This window comes from Balaenoptera borealis (assembly GCF_965194805.1).
Source record: "Balaenoptera borealis genome assembly, chromosome: 12".
Taxonomy (NCBI): Eukaryota; Metazoa; Chordata; class Mammalia; order Artiodactyla; family Balaenopteridae; genus Balaenoptera; species Balaenoptera borealis.
This window is the reverse complement of record NC_138869.1, coordinates 53,520,289-53,545,491: the sequence shown is the minus strand read 5'-3', so window position 1 is coordinate 53,545,491 and position 25,203 is coordinate 53,520,289. Positions and strand designations below refer to the sequence as shown.

The window sequence follows — 25,203 nt, the reverse complement described above, 5'->3', positions numbered from 1 at the left end:
GACTTCCCTGGTGGTCCAGTGGCTAAGACTCTGCACTCCCAATGCAGGGGCCCCAGGTTCAATCCCTGGTCAGGGAACTAGATCCCACATGCTGCAACTAAGACCTGGCACAGCCAAATAAATAAATATTTTTTTAAAAAAAAGAAAATGTGGTGTATATATGTATATACACAATATTACTCAATCATAAAAAAGAATGAAATACTGCCATTTGCAGCAACACAGACGGACCTAGAGATTACCATACTAAGTGAAGTCAGAAAGACAAATATTATATGATATCACTTACATGTGGAATCTAAAAAATAATACAAATGAACTTATTTACAAAACAGAAAGACACACAGACAGAAAACAAACTTACGGTTACCAATGGGGAAAGTGGGGAGAAGAATAGGAGCATGGGATTAACCAATACACACCACTATATATAAAACAAACAACAAGGATTTACTGTATAGCACGGGGAACTATATTCAGTATCTTGTAATAACCTATAACGAAAAAGAATCTGAAAATATATATATAGACGTGTAACTGATTCACTTTGCTGTATACCTAAAACTAATACAATACTGTAAACCAACTATACTACTTTTTTTTTTGGCCGCTACGCGCAGCTTGCGGGATCTTAGTTCCCCAACCAAGGATTGAACCCAGGCCATGGCAGTGAAAGCGCTGAGTCCTAACCACTAGACCGCCAGGGAACTCCCAATCAACTATACTTCAATTAAAAAAAACAAACACTGCCTGCACATGAGATACCCCCTCCCTGTATCCTGCTGTGCAATTTCCGATGTTGGGCCTTGATATAAGGAGAGAACAAAGATCTGCCCAGGGCCTGCTGGTAAAGGCTCTGAGACCAGCAGATGAGCAGGCTGAACTGGCTCACAGGGGCCTGGGATGCCGTCTCCTGGGCACCCTCTCAGAGGCAAGAACCAGACTCCCCAACTGTCAGCCAACAATGAGCACGTGAGAGGGCTGAGCAGACTAAGGGCAGAAATTAAACCACATTTCGGCATGAGGTTTCCCTGGGTGTAATCAAACCTGTCCATGAGGAATTTTTCCATGGCCCCCTAAAGTTCCCTGTGGATAGATTTCCCCACGTGGCTCTTTCTCACTTACGATTGATGAAGAGTAAGAAGATACACTTCTTCACCGAGTAGTTTGCATTGGATATGTAGCCATTCATTTTGAAGGCGAGGGTTTTATCCTCACACCCAACTTCTATCAATTCTCTGATTGGAAAAGAGAAATTTTGAGGCTTTGGAAAAAAAATGGAAAATTCAAACTTTCTAAAGAATCAGAGTTGGAAAAACCAGGGCTCCTTCCCATAAACTGACTGCCAAATGTGGACCCCTGTGACTTGGTTCATTGAGATCCCCGGGGCCCGCCCATCCATCCGTCTGTCCATCCATCCACCCACCTACCCACCTAGCTAGTGTTTTCAAGCACTTACAATATGTTATATGCCAAGCGTCACCGTCACTGCTAGGACACAGCAAGTCCAGGCTCTGAGACCTTATTTTGCTGAAACTTTTATGTATCTTAGTAACTAAGTCCCAAAGATGAGATTCCAAAGAACTCATCTCTGCTGAATCCCTTACTCTGCTGATGGGCACCACGATGGGGCTCCTGTGTGGTGCTCCCCAGAGTGTGTTTATGGGGAGGGGAGGCCAATAGGTGAAAGGAGGTTCTCCCACAAGGCACACTCATGTCTGCCTGAGGGCCTCGCAAGTGCTGGTCCCTCTGCCTGGAAAGCTCCCACTGCTAGCTAATTAATTCCTCCTTATCCCCCGTAACTCGGGGACCACTTCCTCAAACAGCTTTCTATGACAATCCCTCTCCCCAACCACAGGAGATCCCCCCACCTTATACTTTTCCTTTGAGGCATACAGCACAGTCACTAATGAATGGAATAATTATTTCCTGTGTCTTTCCAACTAGAATATGAGTCCTCTGAGGGCAAGAATCCTTTCTGCTTTATTCCCTACTGAATATCTCTACCACACAGCACAGCACCCAGCAAGGAGCACTTGCTCACTGAGCACTTGCTGGATGGATGGAGGATGCTTTGAAGGCAGTGCTGTGTGCTCCCAATCTGAGTAGAGGGCACAGCTGGCCTTTCTTCCACCACACGGTGAACCAGCAAACCCTCTCTTCCCCAAAAAAGAGGCTGGTGTTCTGGAAACATATTTTGGGAACTGCTGCTCTCTTACAGTCCCTAGGAATTTCATAACTAATTCTGAGTCTTAAAATTTGGTCAATGAGCTCTTAAAAGTTTCACCGTACAACAGAGCTCTCTTTTTACTCTGGGAGCACAGTTGAAAAAAACAATTCCGTAATACTTAATTAGTAAGAAAAGGGTAATTAAAAGCAAATTGACTATTCCCTAGCTAGGAACGTGGTTTTATTCCAAGAGTGAGTAATTTGTCCTTCAAAGTAGAAAACTGAGTTCTAGGACTATTGCTCCTGCTTTTAAGATTATTGGAAAAAGTGAAGTCAGGGGCTGTCTAGTTCATCTGTGTACCCCTAGCATCGGGTGCACGCCTGGCATATAGAAGGCTCTTAGTATCTTTCCCCTCAGATTATGACACAGGCACTTTGGGCTTTGCAAAGTCCTGAGATTTAGCTCTGGATCTGTGATGGAAACAGTGGTTTTCACCCACAGAAGGGAGTACCGTGAAAAATCTATAAATAATACAAGCAATTTTCCCGCTTAGGCTTTCCTTGACAATGAAGATTTGGTGACACAAAACTGCTTGCCACCAGACAGGCAAGTGTTTAAGGGCAGAAACATTTTATTTGTCTTTATATCCTTAACTTCTGAGACAAAGACTGGAATATGGGAGGCTGAGCGTTAATAAACGCTGAATGATAATAAATGCAATCCTAAAGTGATGATAATGAAAATACAAGGACGAGAGGGAGCACTGGAAGATGACAGAATTCTCCTGTACTGGAGATATTGTCAAGACAGAGACCTAGAGAGAACACACTGATTCATAGCCAGAGCACCTAGATGACATGCACCCAAGAAGGGCTGATTCCATGAAATAATCTGAAACATGACAATAAGCCTGAAGCATGAAAACAAGCCTACATATTTGGTTAAAGCAAACTCTTAAGGCAGGTGTTAACAGATTCCAGAATAATGTGACGGAACGCAGAAGATTTTTAAAAATATAAATTATCAACATACCGGCTAACAGCATTTCCAAAAATGGAGCGAATGTTGTCCACGGTTGTGGCATTGGGCAGTGTCCTGACGTCGGCTACCGTCTCACCTTGCTGATAAACAGAACAGAAGATCCAACTTACTGTCTCACAGGGCTGACTGAAACACCGTAACCTCGTCTCCACGGGCAACTATAAAAAATACTTTCTTCTTTTACAATACATAACCATCCCCTATAAATCAAGAACTTACTTTTTTAACCGAGAAACTAATGCCCGAATTGTGTACTGAATACCTGGCAGAGAAAAAAAACAAAACAGTAAAAAAAGAGTGGCCAAATGCAGAGTACATGCCCCCTTTCAGTTAAACAAACTGGTGGAGTTAAGTAATCTAAACAAAGATATATACAAACAAAAATATCTTTAAATGTCATATTTTACCCACAGGAAAATAAGCCAACAGAGATGACATGAAGATATCAATGCTAAATGTGGCAGAATCGAATAAAAAACAAAAAACTTTGCTTCTATACGTTGCTGACTAGACTCAAGGATATTTCAATACAACCTCCTCCTTGCCTACAGTTTTATTTTCACAAACTCAAAAGATCTGGGTTGCCTCAAAGACATCTTGAGAATGTAGCCTGAACACCCCCTGCACTCTGTTGTTCTGTCTCAGAGTCCCCAACACACCCCCTCCCCACCCGCTTCTTCTCCCCGCAAGGTCCTGTCCTAGTATCTCCCAGCCTTTTCTCGGTTGGCTATCATTTACTACTCCTCCCTCCATGGGCCCCAGGACCTGGAGGATTGTGTCTAGCCAAACGCACTTATTCAGTAACAATTAGTTCACTTATCACACCTAGAACAAAAACAGCCAACCAGAACTCCTCTGTTTCCAGGAGCTAATTAATATTGTGATACTGATTCATACGATTCCAGGGGAAAAAAAGCAAAAAAACTTGATGTGTCTGTTCCACTTTAATAGAGGTAAATGTTTTACTGATTTTAATTTTTGTAGCAATACTGAGAAATAGTTAACACACCTCTGTTACAATTCAAGGACACGCAGGCTCAGAGAGCCATGCTGGGGCCACTGCACTAGCAGGTTAAGTCAATCCTGGACATAATGTTGTTTTCACCTGCCCTGAGTCCCTTCTCACTCTGTTAACAGCCCCTAGTCTTCCTTTGGGACACTATCTCTTCCCCATTCCACTTGATATATCCTTAGACTGCCAGTCAAGAAATCTTCTCCCCACAAATGTGGGCACACGATGGAGGGACCCAGGCTATACCAATAAGATGCACTCTCCCGGGAGACAGGCTCTTGAGCAGAGTCAGGAAAGGAATGAAAACAATTGGAGCAGGGCCACTATATTAAATCCCTGAAGCCACCCTGCTTCTTGTTCTCCCCAAGAAGCAGCCGTCCACATACTTCTTTCCACTTGCTGAGTCACTCCTCGCCTTTCAATAAACGTCTTTTGGGCTCAAGTTAGTACACTCAGTTTGTTTTGCCTGCCACCAAAGGACCCTCACTGATACAGAGACCAACTCCTGCTCTCTCCTGGGGACATGAAAGACAACCCAGAAGTGGTGACTAAACCTTGACCAGAAACAATCTGTAGGCTAGTACTGCTGCTTACCGTCTAGCTCAGCAACTGTTCTCAATTTCTAAGCAGCGGAACACATTCCTTTGGTGAGAGAGTGATTCAGAGACCCCCGCCCAGATTTTGGACTGTACCTGCCGACAACTTCCAGAATTTTCCCATACTCTTCACTTGGATTTTTTAAAGCTTTCCTCCTCGTGGATATGTTGTAAAAAAGGTCCTCCACCTGGATAGAAGATTGATTTTTCTTGTAAACTCACAGAAATAGATGGAAATAAAGCTGGGTCTTAAGGCAGAGAATCCAACTACATTTACCACCAGCACAGTTCTAAGCATTAGGGGAGGGGGCAAGAGATGGGGCAGCCTTAACAAAAGAAAGAAGGGATATTTCACCTGCCTCCCGCTTCACTCACTGATTTCTCAGATAGGTACTGGGGGTTACCTCCATGTCAGGCTCTTTGCCTTGTGCTGGGAATAAGAAGACAAATGAAGCACAGTACTGCCCAGAATAGCACAAGATTTAGTGGGGCAAACATAAACTTATAAACAATTACAATACCACATGGCATTCAAACTATTTTGCAAACTAAGAATAATTATCAGATATTTTAGGGGTTCTTGGAAATTACACTGTGGTCCCAGGTACAGGAATCCCCCTTAACGTGCACTGCAAAGTACACGTTCATTTCGGCCCCCAACCCCTCTCCACCTGCCTCATCAACCCCAGGGCTTGGAACCTTTGAGGAGACGTGCTCTGGCTGGGGCTGAGGGTGGTAGGGTGGGATGTGTAACACGACACTGGGGTGCTTTATGGGATCTCGGAACGGGAAGAGACCAAATGTGGCACCACAGAAATACGGCAGTGTAACAGACTTTCTCCTAATTAATGATACAATCTGTTACTCAGAGCCCTTTGAGTGAGTGGCAGATATTCGTTACATCCTTCCTTGATAGATGAGTAAAGTGAGGTTAAGGGACATTCAACGACTTGCCTCTGGACACACAACCACTGAGTGGCAAGGCTAAGACTCTGACTCCTCAACTGGAGCCAAGCTTAAGGTTCTTTCAATGCCAGCTACCCTGCCACAGATTTCTGTGGTCTCAACAGAAGAAACTCCCAGCCTCTTAAAAAAAAAAAAAGAGGCGGTGGTCAGGCTGCCATGCCACAAAAGTCAACAATCATTTCTCTTTCTTACAGGGTGATATCTTGGGGCTCCTATTAACTAATAAATATTCATTTTTTTTAATCCTTTGAGAACTCAAAGACAATTTTGTTTTTTATTTCAATATTTATACAGAGCTCTTTTTCAAAAACTTCCCCTCCCGTGTACCATTCTTACCGTGATCTGGGTCCCTTGATTGCCTGCACATGGTTTAGGTGGAGCTTTCAGCTTTCCATCTGAGTAATATGCTCTATCAGAAAATATAAGAGATTACTGAGAGCTAACAAAAAAAGAACAGATACTTATCCGAAGAGTAAAAAAGTAAATTACAGCAACAACAGATTAAAATATAGCCATGTTATAAATTGTCTTAGTTACCAGTTTCCTCTATTTTTCCACTTCCATAACCATTCTAATTGGATACCAAAGGAGGGGGGAAAAATCCATTTTTTGTTTGTTTTTTTGGCAAACATTGCTTTTTAGTTCCTGAGTTCTGGGCTACAAACAATAGTTTTGCCATTGCCTAAGATGACTGTAAAATTTTTTTCAATCATTCTGCAATCATTTATTGAGGGGCTACCATCTATCAGGCCTGTAAACGCCCTGTAATAAAGGCAGGCCTTGGGAGGTTCTTGATTTAGTGAGGGGATAGACTTTTCCCTTAAGTGTAGAACAAGGTGCTAAGTGATCCAGAGTAGGAAAACATTTAGCCTGGGGTGGGGATGGGGGGAAGTGTCACAGAAGAGATGACAATTCACCTGGGCTCTGAAGCAGTACAATCTCAGGTGGAGAGAACAGGGAAGACCATCCAGGAGGGGAAAAACATAAACAAAAGCAAAGAAGCTTTAGAGTATGCAGCAGCTGAGGATGTGTGGAGGGGAGAGGCTGGGAAGATGGGCTGAGTGCATTGGGAGGGTGCTAGTTGCTACGACAATGACTCGATTTCATCCTGCCACAGAAGGAGAGCTACTAGAGGTCCCAAGCAGGGGCATAACACCCCAGAGGCAAAGAAATGGAACCTGTGTCCCAGACTATTTCAGAAGACATTCACTCACAAGCGGCTCCCGAGTTTGTGAGAAGGGATTCTAATCATATCAGCCCAGCTAGGTCCTGGGGCTGTTACAATTTGCATCGAGTAAACCCACTCTAGCACCAGTGCTGCAGACTCTGAAATGCTCCATCTTCCATTACTGCACACACTCATCTGTTAAAGAGGGCTGAGAAACAGGCAGAACTGCCCTTTGTTGAAGCTATTTTCTATATAAACTAATAATCTGTATGATAAAAAAAAAAATTCTGTTTTTTGGCATGAATTAGACACTCAATACCCATCTTCCACTAGGGAATGGCCAGTGCTTATGAAAACAAAGGTGTGATTTTGATTCCCTGAATCCCCTTTTTGTTCTGTTCCAAGGTCATTCAACAGCCTCTGAAAACTGTGCCAACATAAGAGACAGCCAGTGGCCACCTGTGGGAAGGTGCGGTTGGGGGGCGCTCAGAGCGGCTAAGGAACCAGGATCCTTCAGCACCCCAGCCACGGCCTCATAATCAGGCCAAAGCGACATCCTGCCGAAGGCTAAGGGGCAGAATGACATCACAGCTCCCACGGACTCAGAATTCCTCTGTGTAACAGACACCTTGCTAGGCACTTGTAATCTGTTACATCGTACCTTTCACGAGTCCATAAAGTAAGATTATTACCTATGATGATCCCTGTGGATTATCAACTAATCCAAAGGCAGGAAAGAAAAGTTACCCAAGATCTAGACCAAAAAAGATAACGTTGGTGTTCAGATAGGATTACTTTGAGATGCAGGCAAAAAGCACATTTCAGGATGAATTTATACAAATAGCAGAGGACAGCACTATACCTGTATGCACACTTCCCGTCAGCTGTTTTCGTTGTAATGCTGACATGAGCCACATGGCTTATGCTGGCCAAAGCCTAAGGAAAAAAAGGAAATGGAATGAAAGAACAACCCACTGCTGGGTCACCCCGTCTCATCATTAACGGAGAAGTTATCTCAATTGCCTCTTCTGTTTTGTATTAACAAATGGCAACAATGAGCACTCTGCTCACTCGCTTTGATGACGTTTTAAAAAACAAAAAAAAAAAAAAGGAAGCTATTGAGTTGAATCTGTAGCATAATTACTAGAACAAGGGAAAAAATATATATATAAAAGTCCAAAAGGAAACACACCCAAGCATTTTTTTTGGCCACACCGCACAGCTAAGAGGATCTTAGTTCCCCAACCAGGGATTGAACCCGGGCCCTCGGCAGTGAGAGCACCGAGTCCTAACCACTGGACCACCAGGGAATTCCCCACCCCCAAGCATTAACATTAACCTTAATAGCAACTGTATTCAGGTGTAGAGTTATAGGTGTATTTAATAGTCTCAATGATTCGTCTTCTAACAAGTTTAAAGCCTGCCTTCAGAAATGGATAATGGGAACACTGCAAATAGATAGTACTGTATACTATTATTCAAAACTGTTTTCTGTAAGCAATTTTATGTTTAGAAATATAAATTTAGGGACTTCCCTGGTGGCATGGTGGTTAAGAATCCACCTGCCAGTGCAGTGGACATGGTTTCGAGCCCTGGTCTGGCAGGATTCCACATGCCGCCGAGCAACTAAACCCGTGCGCCACAACTACTGAGCCCTCGTACCACAACTACTGAAGCCCACGCGCCTGGACCCCGTGCTCTGCAACAAGAGAAGCCCCCGCAACGGGAAGCCCAAGCACCGCAACGAAGACCCAACACAGCCAAAAATAAATAAATAAAGTTAAAAAAAAAAAAGAAATATAAATTTAAAATTATGCAGGGACTTCCCTGGTGGTCCAGTGGTTAAGACTCCATGCTCCCTGTGCAGGGGGCCCGGGTTCAACCCCTGGTCAGGGAACTAGATTCCACATGTCGCAACTAAGATCCCACACGGGGCAACGAAGATCCCGCATGCCGCAACTAATACCCAGCCCAGCCAAATAAATAAATAAATATTTTTTTAATTATGCAATTAAGACTAAACAAATTAAAAGAAAAAAAAAAAGACCATTTTTTTCCCCTTAAAATCAGGATTGGTTTGCTAGCCCTTTGGAATCTATATCTCCTTTCCCAAGGACACCATAGCATAAAAAAATGCAACCCAGGCACTGTGATGGGGTCTGTGTGACAGCATCTCAGGAGACAATGAATACAGCTGTGCCAGACTCAGTTCATTAACAAGGACCATGGCTCAGGCTCAGAGATTACCAGGTCCTAGCTAGATTTCCCTGGTATATGTAATTGAGCTAATTTTCATCATTAAAAATGTAAATGATTTTGCGACCTGTGGTAAGGAAGGACATTAAATACATCCAAAACTACAATGCTACCCAACACCAGGAAAAGAAAGGGCCACTGGCAGATGGTCCTGCTGCTTCAGGGGCCTTTGTACCGGCACCGGAGCAAGAAGACAGGAACATAGACTCTGGAGTCAAACTGCCAGGGCTCAATTCCCCACTCTGCCACTTCCTAGCTGTGTGCCCTGGCCATGTTTCTTAAACTCTGTCAGTTTCCTCGTATGTAAAACATGGTAATAATAATAATAGAACCTACTCTACGGAGTTGTTAAGAGTGAAAGGGTTAATACACACAAAGGGCTGAGAACCATGGATGGCACACAGCAATCCCTCAATAAATCTTCCCTATTTAATTACAACCCCAAAGATACCCTACAGCTGGGCTAAGGCTCCAGGAGGCCATGCACTTAGGAACTGACTCAGGAAGTTGCAAAGTCAGAATGAAACTGCTTTGCTAGGGCTGACCTGAGGCCTACTTAAAAGTCTAGGAGGGGGGGCGGGGGGGGGGGGGGGGAACTTCCCTGGTGGCGCAGTGGTTAACATTCCACCTGCCAATGCAGGGGACACAGGTTCGATCCCTGGTCCGGGAGGATCCCACGTGCCGCAGAGCAACTAAGCCTGCGTGCCACAACTGCTGAGCCCACGTGCCACGGCTGCTAAGGGCCGCGTGCCTGGAGCCTGTGCTTTGCAACAGGAGAGGCCACTGCAGTGAGAAGCCTGCGCACCGCAATGAAGAGTAGCCCCCACTCGCCGCAACTAGAGAAAGCCCGTGCGCAGCAACAAAGACCCAATGCAGCCAAAAATAAATAAATAAACAAATAAATAAATTTATTAAAAAAAAAAGTCAGGGGGGCCTCAGGGTACACAGTCTGATGTTGCCCCTACCTGGAACAACCTGGGGCTCACTGTGAGCCAGAGGGTGCTTGAGACTACCCGGATTTGATCTAAATTGCAGTGACTGGGTCACAGCTGCCTTTTAATTTTAAAAAATCAAATAGGGAATTCCCTGGTGGTCCAGTGGTTAGGACTCAGACGCTTTCACTGCCGGGGCCCGGGTTTGATCCCGGTTGGGGAACTAAGATCCCGCAAGGCACTCAGAGAGGCCAAAAAATAAAACAGAATAAAATAAATAGATAAGCCAAGTAAAAGTAAACTACATTCACATGATTAAAAAATCCAAAAACTACAGAAAGGCCTAAAACGAAAAGTAATTGGCCCCATTCTCCTCCCCCACCCTGGCTCTCATTTCCCCCAAATAACTACTCCAAACAGTTTCTCTGGTACCTCAGAACCTGCGGAAAGGAATACAGCCCTGCCAACACCTGGATTGTAGCACAGTGAGACCCAGTGACACCCATTTCCCCTAACCTCCAGAACTGTAAGATAACAAATTTGTGTTGCCTTAAACCACGAAGGTTGTGGTCATTTTGGGGGGCAGCAATAAGAAACTAATACAAACTACTTGAAAAGGATACATATTTTTACTCACGAATGTTATTTCTATAAATTTATCCTAAGGAAATAACTGAACAAAACACACTGTATGTACATGAATATTCACCAGAGCATTAAACACGAAAAAAATGGCAAAGAGCATAAATGTTCAACAGGAAATTATCTAAATAGACTGCAGTATGTACAAGTAATAGAACAGGGACTTCCCTGGTGGCGCAGTGGTTAAGAATCCGCCTGCCAATGCAGAGGACGCAGGTTCGATCCCTGGTCCGGGAAGATCCCACATGCCATGCAGCAACTAAGCCCGTGCACCACAACTACTGAGCCTGTGCTCTAGAGCCTGTGAGCCACAACTACTGAGCCCGTGTGCCACAACTACTGAAGCCCATGCGTCTACAGCCCGTGGTCCACAACAAGAGAAGCCACTGCAATGAGAAGCCCACGCACCGCAATGAAGAGTAGCCCCCGCTCACCGCAACTAGAGAAAGCCCACGTGCAGCAACAAAGACCCAATGCAGCCAAAAAGAAATAAGTTTATTAAAAAAAAAGAACAGTATGTAGCCATTACAATTTATGTTGCCCTACATATACTGAATGATATCTTTATATCCACAGAGTATTGTCATAAAAATATAAGATACTATTTTTATCCATTTTCTATTTAATATATCCCTATGATACATCACATAATTTCATTCACAGATATTTCAGTATATAACTTAAAAGGACTCAAAAAAAAAAACCGATGAAACTATTTTTATACCAAGAAAATTAACAGTAATTTCTCCTTAATACCATCAAATAACCAATCTGTGTTCAAATATCTGTCTCAAAACAATTTTAGTTTGTGCAAATCAGGACCCAAGTAAGATCAATACATTGGAGCTGGTTCACATGCCTCTTAAACCCCTTCTAATCTATGCTTCTTCCTCCTTTCTTTACTTTTTTCCCCCCATGCAGTTTACTTTACAGGAAACAAGTCTTTTATCATGTGATTTCCAGTCTCAGTACCATTTACCATGCTCCCTTGTTCCTTGTATTTTTCTGTATATGGGTAATTGGATCTAAGTATTGGTAAGATTCACATTTGATTTTGGACAAGAAAACTTGGTAGATGGTGCTATCTTCTTCCAGCAAGAGACCTGGGAGGTCTCTGTAGATACAGTTTATGGTGTATTAAGTATTTATGGATAGGGAGGGTGGGAGGGAGGGAGAAGCAAGAGGGAAGAGATATGGGGATAAATGTATATGTATAGCTGATTCACTTTCTTATAAAGCAGAAACTAACACACCATTGTAAGGCAATTATACTCCAATAAAGATGTTAAAAAAAATAAATAAAATAAAATAATTAATTAATTATTTATTTTTAAAAAGTATTTATGAACAATTCTCAGTTTTGGAAAATTGAATCTAAGTTTGTTTAGATTTGCATATATTTAACAAGTAAAAAGTATCATGTCTTATTGACCTGCTGAGAAACATATGCTGACAAATGGCAGAAATGTCATCACAGGAGGATGTTTTACACATTTCTTCAATCCTCAGCTTACCTCACCCCGAAAGCCATAGGTAGAAATATGAGCTAAATCCTCAAAGGACTGCAGTTTACTTGTGGTGAACCTCTCACACACAATCTCCAGATCTTCTTTCTAGAAGGTGCAAAAAAATCAGTGAATAATTATGTTACTCATTTTTCCAAATCTTTTTTAATTTCCCTTTTCTTGATTGAATCCAGGAAGACATTCCTCTTGGGAGAAGAGTTCTAAATCAGCAGGAGCCTCCTCTCTGGGCATCCAGAACTCCATCAGTCCTGCTGCACGTTCTTCCTCTCTCGCCTCATTCCTCAGCCTCGTTTGCTGCTTCTGTCTCATCTCCCCGGAGAGTGGATAATTCACAGTTCCATCCCTGGACCTCTGCTCTGTCTACACTCACCGTCTTGATGATCTCACTCAGGCTCACAGATTTTACAAAACTCATTACTGTATTAGAAAACTTCTTTATTAAAAATCTATAGGTACATTTAACTGTAGTAATATATACATGACAAGATTTACCATTTTAACCCTCTTTAAGTGTACAGTTCTGTGGCATGAAGTACATTCACACTGTTGTGCAACCATCACCAACATCCATGTCCAGAACTCTTGCATCTCCACAAACAAACTGTACCCATTAAACAAAAGCTCTCGGGACTTCCCTGGTGGTTCAGTGGTTAGGGCTTCATGCTTCCATTGCAGGGGGCAAGGGTTCAATCCCTGGTCGGGTAACTAAGATGATCCCGCAGGCCATGCGGTGCAGGCCCCCAACCCCCTGGAAACCACCATTCTACTTTCTGATTCTATGCATTTAACTACCCTAGGTACCTCATACAAGTGGAATCATATAGTATTTGTCCTTTTGTGACTGGCTAATTTCACTTAGCATACTGTCTTCAAGGTTCATCCACGTTGTAGCACTTGTCAAAATCTCACTTCTTTGTAAGGCTGAATAACATTCCATTGTATGTATCTATCACATTTTGTTTATCCACTCATCTGTTGATACTTGGGTTGCCTCCACCTTTTGGTTATCATGAATATGTGGCTATGAACATGAGTGTGCAAATCTCTTCAAGACTCTGCTTTCAACTCTTTTGGGTATATACCCAAAAGTGGAATTGCTGGATCATGTGGCAATTGTTTAATTGTTTTGAGGAATCACCATACCATTTTCCACAGTGGCTGCACTATTTTATATTCCCACCAGCAACATGCAAGAGTTCCAATTTCTCAACATCCTTGTCAATATTTTTTTTAATTTTTATTATAGTTGAAATATTTGCTTTTTATTAATTAATTAATTATAACAGCCATCCTAGTGGATGTCAAGTGGTATCTCACTGCAATTTTTATTTGTAGTTCCCTAGTTACCAGTCATGTTGAGCTTCTCTTTATGTGAGTCTCATGGCTTTTAATACCATCAAAATGCAATACACCAAATTTTTATCTCCAGACTCACACATGTATCCAACTAACAGGCATCTTAAGTTCAACATACCCCAAAATGAATTTCTGATCTTCCCCCAAACCTGCTTGTTCCATAGCCTTCCCATCAGTAACTGGCAACTCTTTTTTTTCTATTTGCACAGGCCAAAACCTTGAAGTCATTCTTGACTCCTCTTTTTCTTACTCCCTGTACAAGCAAATTCTGAGAGCTTTGGTCTTCCTCATCAACCCAGAATCTCACTGCTTCTTACATCTCTGTCACAACCAAACCGTCCAAGGCACCATCACCCCTCTCCTGGACTGCTTCAAAAGCCTCCTCACTGCTTCTATCCTGTCCTGCTACAGTCTATTTTCTGCATTGCAGACAAAATAGTTCTTATAAAACTTGCCAAAGCATGTCACCTCTTTGCTCAAAACCCTCTAAAGAGTATCACACCTCATCCAGAGTAAAAGCCAAATATTTTACAACATCCTACAAGGTCCTACATGCTCAGCCTGGTTATCCTTCAGACCTCATTTCCTTTTAGGCTTCCACTCCCTCCACCACCCATTCTAGACACACCAACCCCCTTGCTAGTCCTAAAGCGTGTCATGCAAGCTTCCATTTCGTGGTTTTTGTGTGTATTGTTCTCTTTGCTCAGGATACTCAACCTTTAAAGCTTCATGACTCGCTCCTTGACCTCCTTATTCTCCTGAACAGTGCCCAGCATGGAATAGGTACTCAATAAATATTTATTTTTCAAACAATCCCATCCATAAAAGCCTAAAGTTTCCAGAACAGGGAAAAGTCCCACCACTTCCTGCAGATGTAGCACACGAAGCACACAAACATCCTGCTGCTCTGAGGTTTTCCTTACCCTGATCCCGGTGCCATTGTCTTGGATCTGAATCAACTTCAGGCCTCCCTCTTTAATAACCACTTGAATACTTGTGGATTTTGCATCTAAACTGGCAAATCAAACAAAAAATAATAATTTATTAGTCTGCAACTACTCTAATGCACATATTTTAATACAAGTCAAGGGATAAGAACAAATTCCAGACAAATATAAGATTCAGTGTGTTTTCCCTTTGTCTCACAGGCTCTGTGACTACACTGTTATCAGTTTACATGCTGTGTGAGAGAGAGGGAAGGAAGAGAGGGACGGAAGGGGAAACCATCATTTCCAATAGGACATTCAGCAACATTTCTGTTCCTCTAGGAAAAAAAGAAAGGGAAGTTAGAAGTGGGACCTTTTAGCACATGCCTCTTTCTTACCTACTTTTCAACTAATTCTACCATCTGTTACTCAAACTTTATTCAGCCTCAGGTTCCTAAATGACCCTTATAAAATGTCATTTAAAAAGATTCTAGGGCTTCCCTGGTGGCGCAGTGGTTGGGAGTCTGCCTGCCAATGCAGGGGACACGGGTTCGCGCCCTGGTCTGGGAGGATCCCACATGCCGCGGAGCCACTGGGCCCGTGAGCCACAATTGCTGAGCCTGCGCGTCTGGAGCCTGTGCTCCGCAACAGGAGAGGCCACGATGATGAGAGGCCCGCGCACCGCGATGAAGAATGGCCCCCGCTTGCCGCAACTGGAGAAAGCCCTCACACAGAAACGAAGACCCAACACAGCCATAAATAAATAAATAAATAAATAAATAAATAAATAAAATGCTGAATTAAAAAAAAAAAAAAAGATTCTAAATGTTTTTCTCCACTATTTTCTTTATGCAAATATATTTATGTTGGGGGAAAGAAAAAATGGCAGTGCAGAAAGTTCTTTAAGAAGTGAACACATCTTTTCATTCCTTCAAAGAGTAACCTACAAGCATAGAGCACCTACAGAGCTAGAGAAAATAAATCCAGACTGAGGCTGCATGAGAAAGAGAAGTTTCCTCCTCCTCACACAGAAAATTCTTTATTCAGAAATAAGATATTAAGTTACTGAAATATTAAAGATCTTTCTCAGGAGCCCCTGAATTGAAGTTGTACTTAGCCGTCTTGACTTACGTATTAAAAAGAGCATAACTGGACTCCATACAAAATCTCTGCTTAGAGAATTATAATCCACTGATCTAATATGTGTAGCATTGCTGTAGTTTTCCGGCACAGTACAGTAACAGGCCCAAATCGTTCTGTCAGTTAATTCTAACAGTAGAAACAAAAGCCAGCCTTTGTGAATTTAAAGTCAAAAGGAGAAACCGTCCCCAGTCTCCCAGTTCCTTCTTTTGTCTACCTTCTAATTCTCTTCCTTTCTCTCAGTGGTCCTTTCAGACCCACTCTTCTTTCAGTCCCATTACCCACAATGGTTGTTTGTGTTTTCACAACAATCCCTTTACAAACCTACCAATCTTCGCTGGGACATTTTTTTCCTTTTAACGTATAGATTTTATTAACATCAATGCATTTTAACACAAAGGATCTGACATAACGTTTAGGGACATTATGAGCCTCTGCCCTTTTTAAAGTTTACAGTTTACACCCAACTTTCTTTCCACGTTTTTAATCTCTTCCTTCCACAAGGTTTGTGTGACAGTTCTAAACTTCAGAATCCATAAAATCAGATATCTTCGAAGTGACCCCGCAAAAAGTAAAGGGCAGGAAAATCCTAAGTGGGGTCAATCACTTGGCAATAGGGAAATCACAAGTTAAACCCCAAGTCCACCGTCCTCTCCTAAAATCCCAGCAATTTATTTAGAATAAAACTCAAAATGAATTGTACTTCTGAATGTAGATGGATGACTTCTGGAATAAGCAAGAAACTGATAACACATAGTACCCTCTGAAGGATGAAGCAAGTTTTTTTCCCTTTTTAAATTATAAAATTTTTATACATTTAAAAATCTGCACCGTCCGCATATATAATTTTTAAAGGACTTCTCTTAATGGCAACATGAAAATATTGCGTAACCCTCTCCTTGCCCCGCAACAACCCTAAAGTCTCGCGAGGACGCTCGAGGACCCATGAGGGGCGAAGGCAAGACCCCCGGCCTCCGCCGCCGCGGCCCTGCGCCGCACACGCCTTGGCTCTGGGCAGGGAGGCGTGTCCGCCCTATCCTGAGCATCGGCCCGTTAAGTCGTAGCCTCTAAGGAAGCCTTGACTCCCTTCGTACCAGTTCTCAATCATCTCCTTGATGGCATTAGCCGGGCGCTGGATAACTTCCCCTGCCGCGATGCGGTTCACCACTGTCTCGTCCAGCCGCCGGATAACCCCCGCTACCAGCGACATTTTGGCGCCAGAGGAGCCCCAGTCACGGCGAGAAGCTAACTGGAAGTGCCTTCAGCCAATCCCTTTAGAGATTCGTGCCCACATCTTTCCATCTACTCGGCTGACGCCGTCCTGCCCCACCCTCTAGCGGTAGCGCCGTTTCCGGGCCACTGAGCTATTGATTGGGCAGCTTGAATGCCAGTCAAGTCCGTGAGTTCCGGTTCTCTTAGTCCCGCCCTAAAGCGGCTTCAGTCCACTTTGCAGCTAGAAGGATGTGCGCCTGCGCACTAAAAATCGCTGTCCACTCTTCCTATTGGCTCATGTCTGGGGCTGAGGAATACGAAATCTCCAGCCAATAGGAACGGAGGTGTCGGAGCCGCAGGTTGGTGTCCCCAGCTGGGGTGATCTGGCGCAGAGTGGAGGAGGCGCTTGGGGCTCGCTCCTGCTCCTCCCCTCTCCTTGCGGCCTCCCGGAGGTCGGCCCAGCTCCTGTGGCATCCCGTGAAATGTGGATGACGCCCAAGAGGAGCAAAATGGAAATCGACGAGTCTCGGGGGTTCCGGGCCGAGTGGACCCAGCGGTACCTAGTGGTGGAGCCTCCGGAGGGCGAGGGCGCCCTGTGCCTGGTGTGTCGCCGCCTGGTCGTAGCCACCGGCGAACCCGACGTCAGGCACCACTACGAGGCCGAGCACGACTATTACGAGCGGTATGTGGCGGAGGGCGAGCGCGCGGCCCTGGTGGAGCGTCTGCGTCAGGGCGACTTGCCCGAGGCCGCCCCGCTCACTCCGGAGGAGAGAGCTGCTCGTGCAGGTCTCGGGCTCGCCCGCCTCTTGGCCTTGAAGGGTTGCGGCTGGGGCGAGGGGGACTTTGTACACCGGTGCATGGAGGTGATGCTGAGAGATGTGCTGCCCGATCACGTAAGCGTTCTGAATGGCATTGATTTGTCTCCGGAGATCACGCGGCAGAGGGTCCTGGACATTAACCAAAATCTACGCAGTCAGCTTTTTAACCGAGCCAAGGACTTTAAAGCCTATTCCCTTGCCTTGGACGACCAGGCTTTTGTGGCCTATGAGAACTACCTCCTGGTCTTTGTCCGCGGCGTAGGCCACGATTTGGAGGTGCAAGAAGAGCTTCTGACCATAATCAACCTGACTCATCACTTCAGTGTTGGTGCCCTCATGGCGGCAATCCTTGAGGCCCTGCAGACGGCAGGGCTTAGCCTGCAGCGGATGGTTGGACTGACCACGACCCACACTCTGAGGATGATTGGTGAGAACTCAGGACTGGTGTCATACATGAGAGAAAAGGCTGTAAGCCCCAACTGTTGGAATGTGATCCATTATTCAGGATTTCTTCACTTGGAACTGTTGAGCTCCTACGATGTAGATGTTAATCAAATCGTAAATGCCATATCTGAATGGATAGTTTTGATTAAGACCAGAGGCGTTAGGCGGCCGGAATTTCAGGCTTTACTAACTGAATCAGAATCAGAGCACGGTGAAAGGGTTAATGGACGCTGTCTGAATAATTGGCTTAGAAAAGGAAAGACTTTAAAACTAATATTTTCCTTAAGAAAAGAGATAAAAACATTCTTGGTTTCGATAGGGGCAACAACGGTCCATTTCACAGACAAGGAATGGCTTTGTGACTTTGGCTTCTTGGTGGATATTATGGACCACCTTCGAGAACTCAGCGAACTATTGAGAGTGAGTAAAGTCTTTGCTGCTGCTGCCTTTGACCATATTTGTGCCTTTGAAGTGAAGCTGAATTTACTTCAGAGACATATCGAGGAAAAAAATCTAACACACTTTGCCACCTTGAGCCAAGTTGTTGATGAGCTTAAAGGGCATCTTCAAGAAGACGAAAAAATACTCGATCCTGATAGGTATCGAGTGGTGATCTGTCGCCTACAAAAAGAGTTTGAGAGACATTTCAAGGACCTCAAGTTCATTAAAAAGGACTTAGAGCTTTTTGCAAATCCATTTAGCTTTAAACCTGAATATGCACCTATTTCAGTAAGGGTGGAGCTAACAAAACTTCAGGCAAATACTAACCTTTGGAACGAATACAGAACCAAAGACTTAGGGCAGTTCTATGCTGGATTGTCTGCTGAATCTTATCCGATTATCAAAGGGGTTGCCTGTAAGGTGGCATCCTTGTTTGATAGTAGCAAAATCTGTGAAAAGGCTTTTTCATATTTGACTCGAAACCAACACACTTTGAGCCAGCCATTGACAGACGAACACCTCCATGCCCTGTTTCGGATTGCCACCACTGAAATAGAGCCGCTTTGGGATGATCTTGTGAGAGGAAGAAATGAATCAAATCCATAAACTTTTGTAGTACAACATTGAAACACTCAGCAAGAATCCAATTCTAAAAGCAAACATCTGTTTGATTTTCAAGTTTACTAATTTGGATTGTGGGAAAGCACCACATTATTCATCCAAATTAATCACAATTCAAATTCTTCAGACATATTTTTTTTTCCATCTCAAGAGGCAGCATGGGACTGAAACATGCAGACCTTTTTTTAAAACTTAATTTGATGGCAAAGTCATTATCTTTTGCTTTTATGATATAACTGTTTTTAAAGACATTTAGTACTAATAATGTGAGTTGAATTAGAAGTCTGTTTTTAAGGTGGTTCGAAGAAACTTTAGCTCTTATTTTAACAAAGTGTTAAAATTCTGATGCATATAGTCGGAAATTATCAACTACTTAAATATATGTTTGAGCCAGTTTGCAGAAACTCACATAGCAAGTGCAGAATTTTCTGAAAAGGAGGAACGTACATACAGTGGAGGTATTTTGTCGAACTATCAGAATGTTTGAGACTATTTTTTTTAGACATATTTCTGAGTCAAAGTAAATATTGACATATTTCCTCCTTCTCACCTCCCTCCCACCCGCCCTAGCGATAATGATATTACTAATACAGAAAATAAGCACGTAAAATTTTAGTCAGAGGAGCAAGAATTTTTTTTTAATTGCTAGTTTAGGAGGCTTCCTGCAGTCTGGAGATCAGACTAACCAATTTTTGGAGGTTTCCCCTGAATTTTTCACAATTGGGTGCTGTTTTATGAGCTTGCCTACTAAAGGACTACGGTAAGTATAGACTCTTAGGGGTTGCCCACTAGTAATTCTTTTTTCTACTCTAGACAGTTTGGCCCTGTCAAAAAAGGATGAGGAAAAAAAGATGTTTGCATCCCAGGATCAGGAGGTGTGAGATATTTTAGCTAATTTGTCCTATCTGCATGAGTGTTGCAGCTTTATAAAGAAATCCTGCTTAAAGGAAACCCTTTATTTTAAAGTGATATAATATCAAATGTTGTTTGTTGCTGGAAATGGATTTATTATAAATTTGACACTATCCCACACATTGTGTATTTAAGACAGTGCACAAGTGGAAATATTTAACTCTCAAGAAGCAGCTTTATTTACAGATTGTAGCACTTCGTATTTCTAAGTGAGACATCTGCTTTGTGCTAAAACAGTAATTTTCAAACTTATGTTAACGATGAAAAGGAAATCTTACAGTAAAGCCAAATATGTGAAATGATTTAAGAAGAGGACCCAACTTAGAGATCCTCTCAAGTACAATTTGAAAACTTGTGTTCAAGTCCTGTCTTAACTATTGTAATGAATTTTTGTGTGGCCAATAATTCAGCAAATTCAAGGAACCAGAATACAAACAAGAATTTAGAAGGAACTGAAGCCTGAGCTATCAAAATAGATGCCATAAAGAGCCCAAGAACCAAAATTCTGCCAGTGGTTCTCAACCAGAGACAGTATGCCCTCTTTCCAGAGGATGTTGGGAGACATAAAGGGGACTGTTTTAATTGTCACAGTTATTGAGGGAAGTTCTGCTGGCATGTAAGCGTGAACGACACCCCATCCCCCGCAGTGCATAGGACAGCACAGCACAATAAAGACTTATTCCTCCCAAAGTGCCAGTAGACCCCCTGTGTAGATCCTCTTATATTTCAAGGGACAGGGCAAATTACCGGTAGAAGCAGAATTAGAAGGGCAAGTTGGGAAAACTGATAATACTTGATAGGGGAAACGAATTCCAACATTCCAAGTTGGCTGGTAAGATGCAATCAAGGCCTTGCTAGGTTCTGGTAGCTCACAATAACATTTATAAATCAGTAATTGGTATTGAACCAGATTAAAGGGCTCTGTTCTATTATACATAATTGGTTTAGGGCAGAAAAGAATGTGTAATGTATTACTAAGATACGTAGCAAGAAGGGTCAAGTTAAGATTTGGGTTAACAGGAAGTAAACTTAAATATCTGGAAAAACAACATAGTGAAAAACCAAACAACAACAACAAAAATCTACCGGTAATTTCCCAATAGTTTGGAGTATTGTCTTTCGTGGCAGGTGCTTTATTGAAAGGATAATTGGAAGACCTGAAAGCTGCTTCTGCTTTCTAACCCCAGTTCCTTAAATATTGAACTCTTGTACATTTTGTGAAGTTCCACTATATATTTTGCTTAAGGTAATAATAAGATTAGTTATATAGTCAGTGAATGTCGGGGAGGCATAAGCTAAGAATTTTAAATTCACCCTGAACAATAGAGAATTACCATAAACTAATCTTTGTAAAAAAGAAAAACAAAGTGTGTATTTTACTGTTTTCTGTACTAAGTAATTCTGTAGCTGCATGGCAGTCTTTAAAAATTTCTTTTTATAAAATAGTTGTTACTAGTCCTGTTGTATCAGTGAATATAGTTAAAATAAGTACTATTTTTAAAAAAACTCTATGTCCCCATATCTCCCATTCCTACTAGTTTTCTTAAAAGATTTGTCTGTGTTTCCACTCTCCCATATTGCTGCTGAGACTGCTCTACCAAGCTTACTAAGTCCTTGTCAATATTCCTACCCTCTTTACACCACTGGCCACCCTTCATTAAATACTTGTTTAGTTTGGCTTCAGGGAGATATCATCTCCAAGTTGCTTTCTCAGTCTTCTTTGCACGCACCTCTTTCCCTTAAACATCTGTGTCCTTGGGATTTTTAAATTTGGTTTTAAGCTGTCTTATTCTACATCATCTCCATAGCTGATCTCTTTTTTCTTTCATGGCTTCACTTACCAACTTTACGCAAATGACTCCCAAATTCATATCTCCTTTCTAGACCTTTCCTGATTCCTATATCTAATTGCTAACTTAAGTCCACTTTGCTGTCTCATAGGTACCACAACATGTCCTTGACCTTGCCCCCCAGACCTGCTCCTCCTTTCCTGGTCCCTCTCTCAGTAAATGGCACCACCACTGCCAACCATTCAGTTGCCCTGACCCAAGCCCCAAACCCAGTTAGCCATGACTTTTCCCTCTTCATCCATCACATCCACTCACACACACCTTTCTGTTAAGTCTGTTGCCTAAACTTTTCTTGATTCTACAATGCTACTATCCTGATCAAGGCCATCAACCTACCTAAGTTATAGCACTGGCCTTCTCAGGCTCCATTTCTCTGGTTGTGAGCCCTTTCACACTGCAGCCAGATTGTTCCAAAAGACGTATCTGGTCATATCACTCCTCTGCTTTCACCACTGCTCTTGGGATAAGCCTGTTCAAGTTTCAGTTTATATGCCACTTCCTCTAGGAAGCCTTCATCAATACCCTCTAGACTAGGTGCCCCTACTGTGCACTCCCTAAATACCCTGTTCTTCCCCAGCCATATACTTAGCACACTTTGTTGTTCCTTCTTATTGATCAGTGCTAGACTGTAAGCTTCACAAGGGCTGGGACCATATATATGCTTGCGCACTGCTATATCTAGTGCTTAGCACAATGCCTGACATTTCAATAAATGTTTGGATGAATAAATACTTGTATAGTACTTTACGACCTTTGCAGCCCTTTCATAGTCTCCTTTGACCTTCACAGTGGTCCTGCCGTACCTGCTTGCTGGGTAATTGTTATCCACATATTACAAATCAAGAAATGAAACTAAGTTCTTTGTGACTAGGGAATTGTATTCCTAGAATTTAGTTCAGTGCTTGGTGTGTGGTTCAAATATTTACTATGTGAATGTTGTTGAGGAAAACCACTTAGATTGCAGTTTGCCTTAGTAAACGTAAGTAGTAAAGCTGAGTATACTCACATAAATCCGCCATGTAATATTGTCTTTACCTCCTTGATGTAGAAGTCTTAATTTTTTTTTTTTTTAATTTCTAAAGGGAGGCTTGCAAAGGAACCTGGATGAGAAAGATTGGACAACTATTTAGTGGACTAAAACAATACCTCAGTAATTAAAAAGTTGCATTCAGTATTGGAAAAAGATAATGCTACTTAAGAGTTAATATCCATTTTCCTTCTGTAAGCATCAACCCTAGGAGAAAATGGCATCTTATTTACTTGCTCTTTTCCTTTACAGATAATTTCTGGCTCTTCTGGGATTTTAAAGTAAGTAAATTTAACAAAATGTTAGAAGAATGACTCAGTCAGCCCTTCTGGTCACTAGATATTCAGTTCACTTGCTTTCCTACCTGCAGAATGTCCTCATCACCTCCCCAAGGAAGGTAACCCGAAAGTGACATCTGGTCAATGTGTACTTCTTAGATTTGCTATGTTTCTTTGCTTTCTTGTTCACATGCCTCTCTGAACTTACTTTCTGGGTAACTTGGGCTTTCAGGCTTTGTGGGAGACCCATACCCTTAGTCTCTTTTTCCCTGAGCCATTTTTTTCCAGTTTAAGGGATTAACCAGTGTTACACTCTTCGTTGGACTTTTAATCTGAGGCCCATTAATTAATTCAGAGGTTTTAACAGTAGGTGTGATAGTCATCCAGTGATTTGATCCTTGCTGCAAAAGTGGGTTTTAGTCAACCTTTGGCGTATAGGATTTCTCGCTTTTATCTCTTTGTAATTGAGAAGTAGCCTCTTCCTACCCAGTAAGTACTTGAGTTTGTGAACTCTCTTTATTCCCTTGCTTTTTTGCTTGCAAACTGATGAATTCTTTTCTGAGTTCATCTCTTTCCTGTCTATTTTGTCAAATGGGGCCAACAGCAACCATAACATATTTTGTTTTCTTGTCTTTTTTTTTTTTTCTTGAGTAAAGGATAGATTCTCTGCCTTCCAGATTCTCTCGGGACAGTTTCATCACTCCATTAACATGCATCGCCCCTGCATAAGTTATTTCTTCCATCTTCCACTAGCAATTCCTGAATGCCTGCCAACTAAGCCAATGTTCAGTACGCTAGGTTTTTCGAAAACAGAACCAGTTTCTGTATCAGAATGGGCTAGGTTGCTGTGCGGTAACAACCCCAAAATCCCAGCTTTTCTCTTGTAGCTTGGCTAGGGGCTTTGCTCTAAGTCAGGGATTGAAGAACTATGGCCATGGGCAAAATCTGTCCTGCTGCCTGTTTCTGTAAATAAAGTTTTATTGGAAAATACCCTTGCCCGTTTGTTTATGTATTGTCTGGCTGCTTTTGCTCTACAGTGTCAGAGTCGCTTAGTTGTGGAAGAAAGTGTCTGGCCCACAAAGTCTAAAATATTTACTGTGTGACCCTTTACAGAAAATGTTCACTGATCCTGCTCTAAGTGGTCCTCATTCTAGGACTCAGGCTGACCAAGCAGTTGTCATGTATGGTGTGGCTACTCATTTTGGGAAATGAAAAAGTCTGACAAATCACTTACAGGCCAGCCCTTAAAGCACTTTCACTGGCCAAAGGAAATCACATGGCCACACCAAAGTTCAAGGAGGAGTGTAATCCTTCCTCGTGCCTTGGAAGAGAACCCGAAATATTTGGAAGACAATACTACCGACTACACATATAGTTATATCTCCCTATTTGTAAAATTTCTTTGAAAATATTTTTTCTTTTTAATTGAGGCGAAATTACATTCAGTAAAATGCAAATATTTAATGTACACCTCAGTGGGTTTTTATATACACCCTTGAACCCATCACCCAAATCAAGATACTGAACATTTCTAGTACCCCAGTCAGTGCCCTATGCCCCCCACACACACACAAATAACCGCTATTCTGACCTTTATCACCATGGATTACCTTTGTCTGTTTTAAAGCTTCATGTAAATGTAATAATTATATGTACTCTTTTGTTCAACATTGTGTCTGTGAGCCATCCATGTTGCGTGTAGCAGCAATTCGTTTTTTACTTCTGTGTAGTATACCATTGTATGACTTATACCACAATTTATGAATCGATTCTACTGTTGATGGAAATTTTGGTTGTTTCCAGTTTGTGGTTATTATGAATAAAGTTGCTATGAACATTTTTGTGTCTGTCTGTCAGTGAACGTGAGCA

The 25,203-nt window shown here is 42.4% G+C and overlaps 2 protein-coding genes across 6 annotated transcripts in view; one reads left to right on the top strand and one right to left on the bottom strand.

Moving 5' to 3' along the window:
• Positions 1-17,053, bottom strand: part of MLH1 (mutL homolog 1) — a 49,230-nt gene extending 32,177 nt beyond the window's left edge. The window contains exons 1-9 of the mRNA XM_082348497.1: positions 16,826-17,053; positions 14,589-14,679; positions 12,298-12,396; positions 7,816-7,889; positions 6,122-6,194; positions 4,916-5,007; positions 3,431-3,473; positions 3,203-3,291; positions 1,126-1,238 (exon numbers count right to left, since the gene is read on the bottom strand). Coding sequence (XP_082204623.1) covers positions 1,126-1,238; positions 3,203-3,291; positions 3,431-3,473; positions 4,916-5,007; positions 6,122-6,194; positions 7,816-7,889; positions 12,298-12,396; positions 14,589-14,679; positions 16,826-16,941 — 790 coding nt within the window. The 5' untranslated portion in view covers positions 16,942-17,053. The remainder of the gene's footprint in view (positions 1-1,125; positions 1,239-3,202; positions 3,292-3,430; positions 3,474-4,915; positions 5,008-6,121; positions 6,195-7,815; positions 7,890-12,297; positions 12,397-14,588; positions 14,680-16,825) is intronic.
• Positions 17,054-17,294: 241 nt separating this feature from the next.
• On the top strand, positions 17,295-25,173 carry EPM2AIP1 (EPM2A interacting protein 1). Of its 5 annotated transcripts, none has more exons than XM_082348589.1 (3): positions 17,295-19,533; positions 23,309-23,337; positions 23,991-25,173. In XM_082348589.1, the coding sequence occupies exon 1, from the start codon at positions 17,426-17,428 to the stop codon at positions 19,250-19,252; it is 1,827 nt and encodes a 608-aa protein (XP_082204715.1). In that variant the 5' UTR covers positions 17,295-17,425; the 3' UTR covers positions 19,253-19,533; positions 23,309-23,337; positions 23,991-25,173. The 5 variants fall into 5 exon arrangements, with proteins under 5 accessions (XP_082204715.1, XP_082204714.1, XP_082204712.1 ...); XM_082348588.1 differs by having other exon boundaries at positions 17,295-20,027; XM_082348586.1 differs by having other exon boundaries at positions 23,309-25,173.
• Positions 25,174-25,203: the final 30 nt, after the last annotated feature.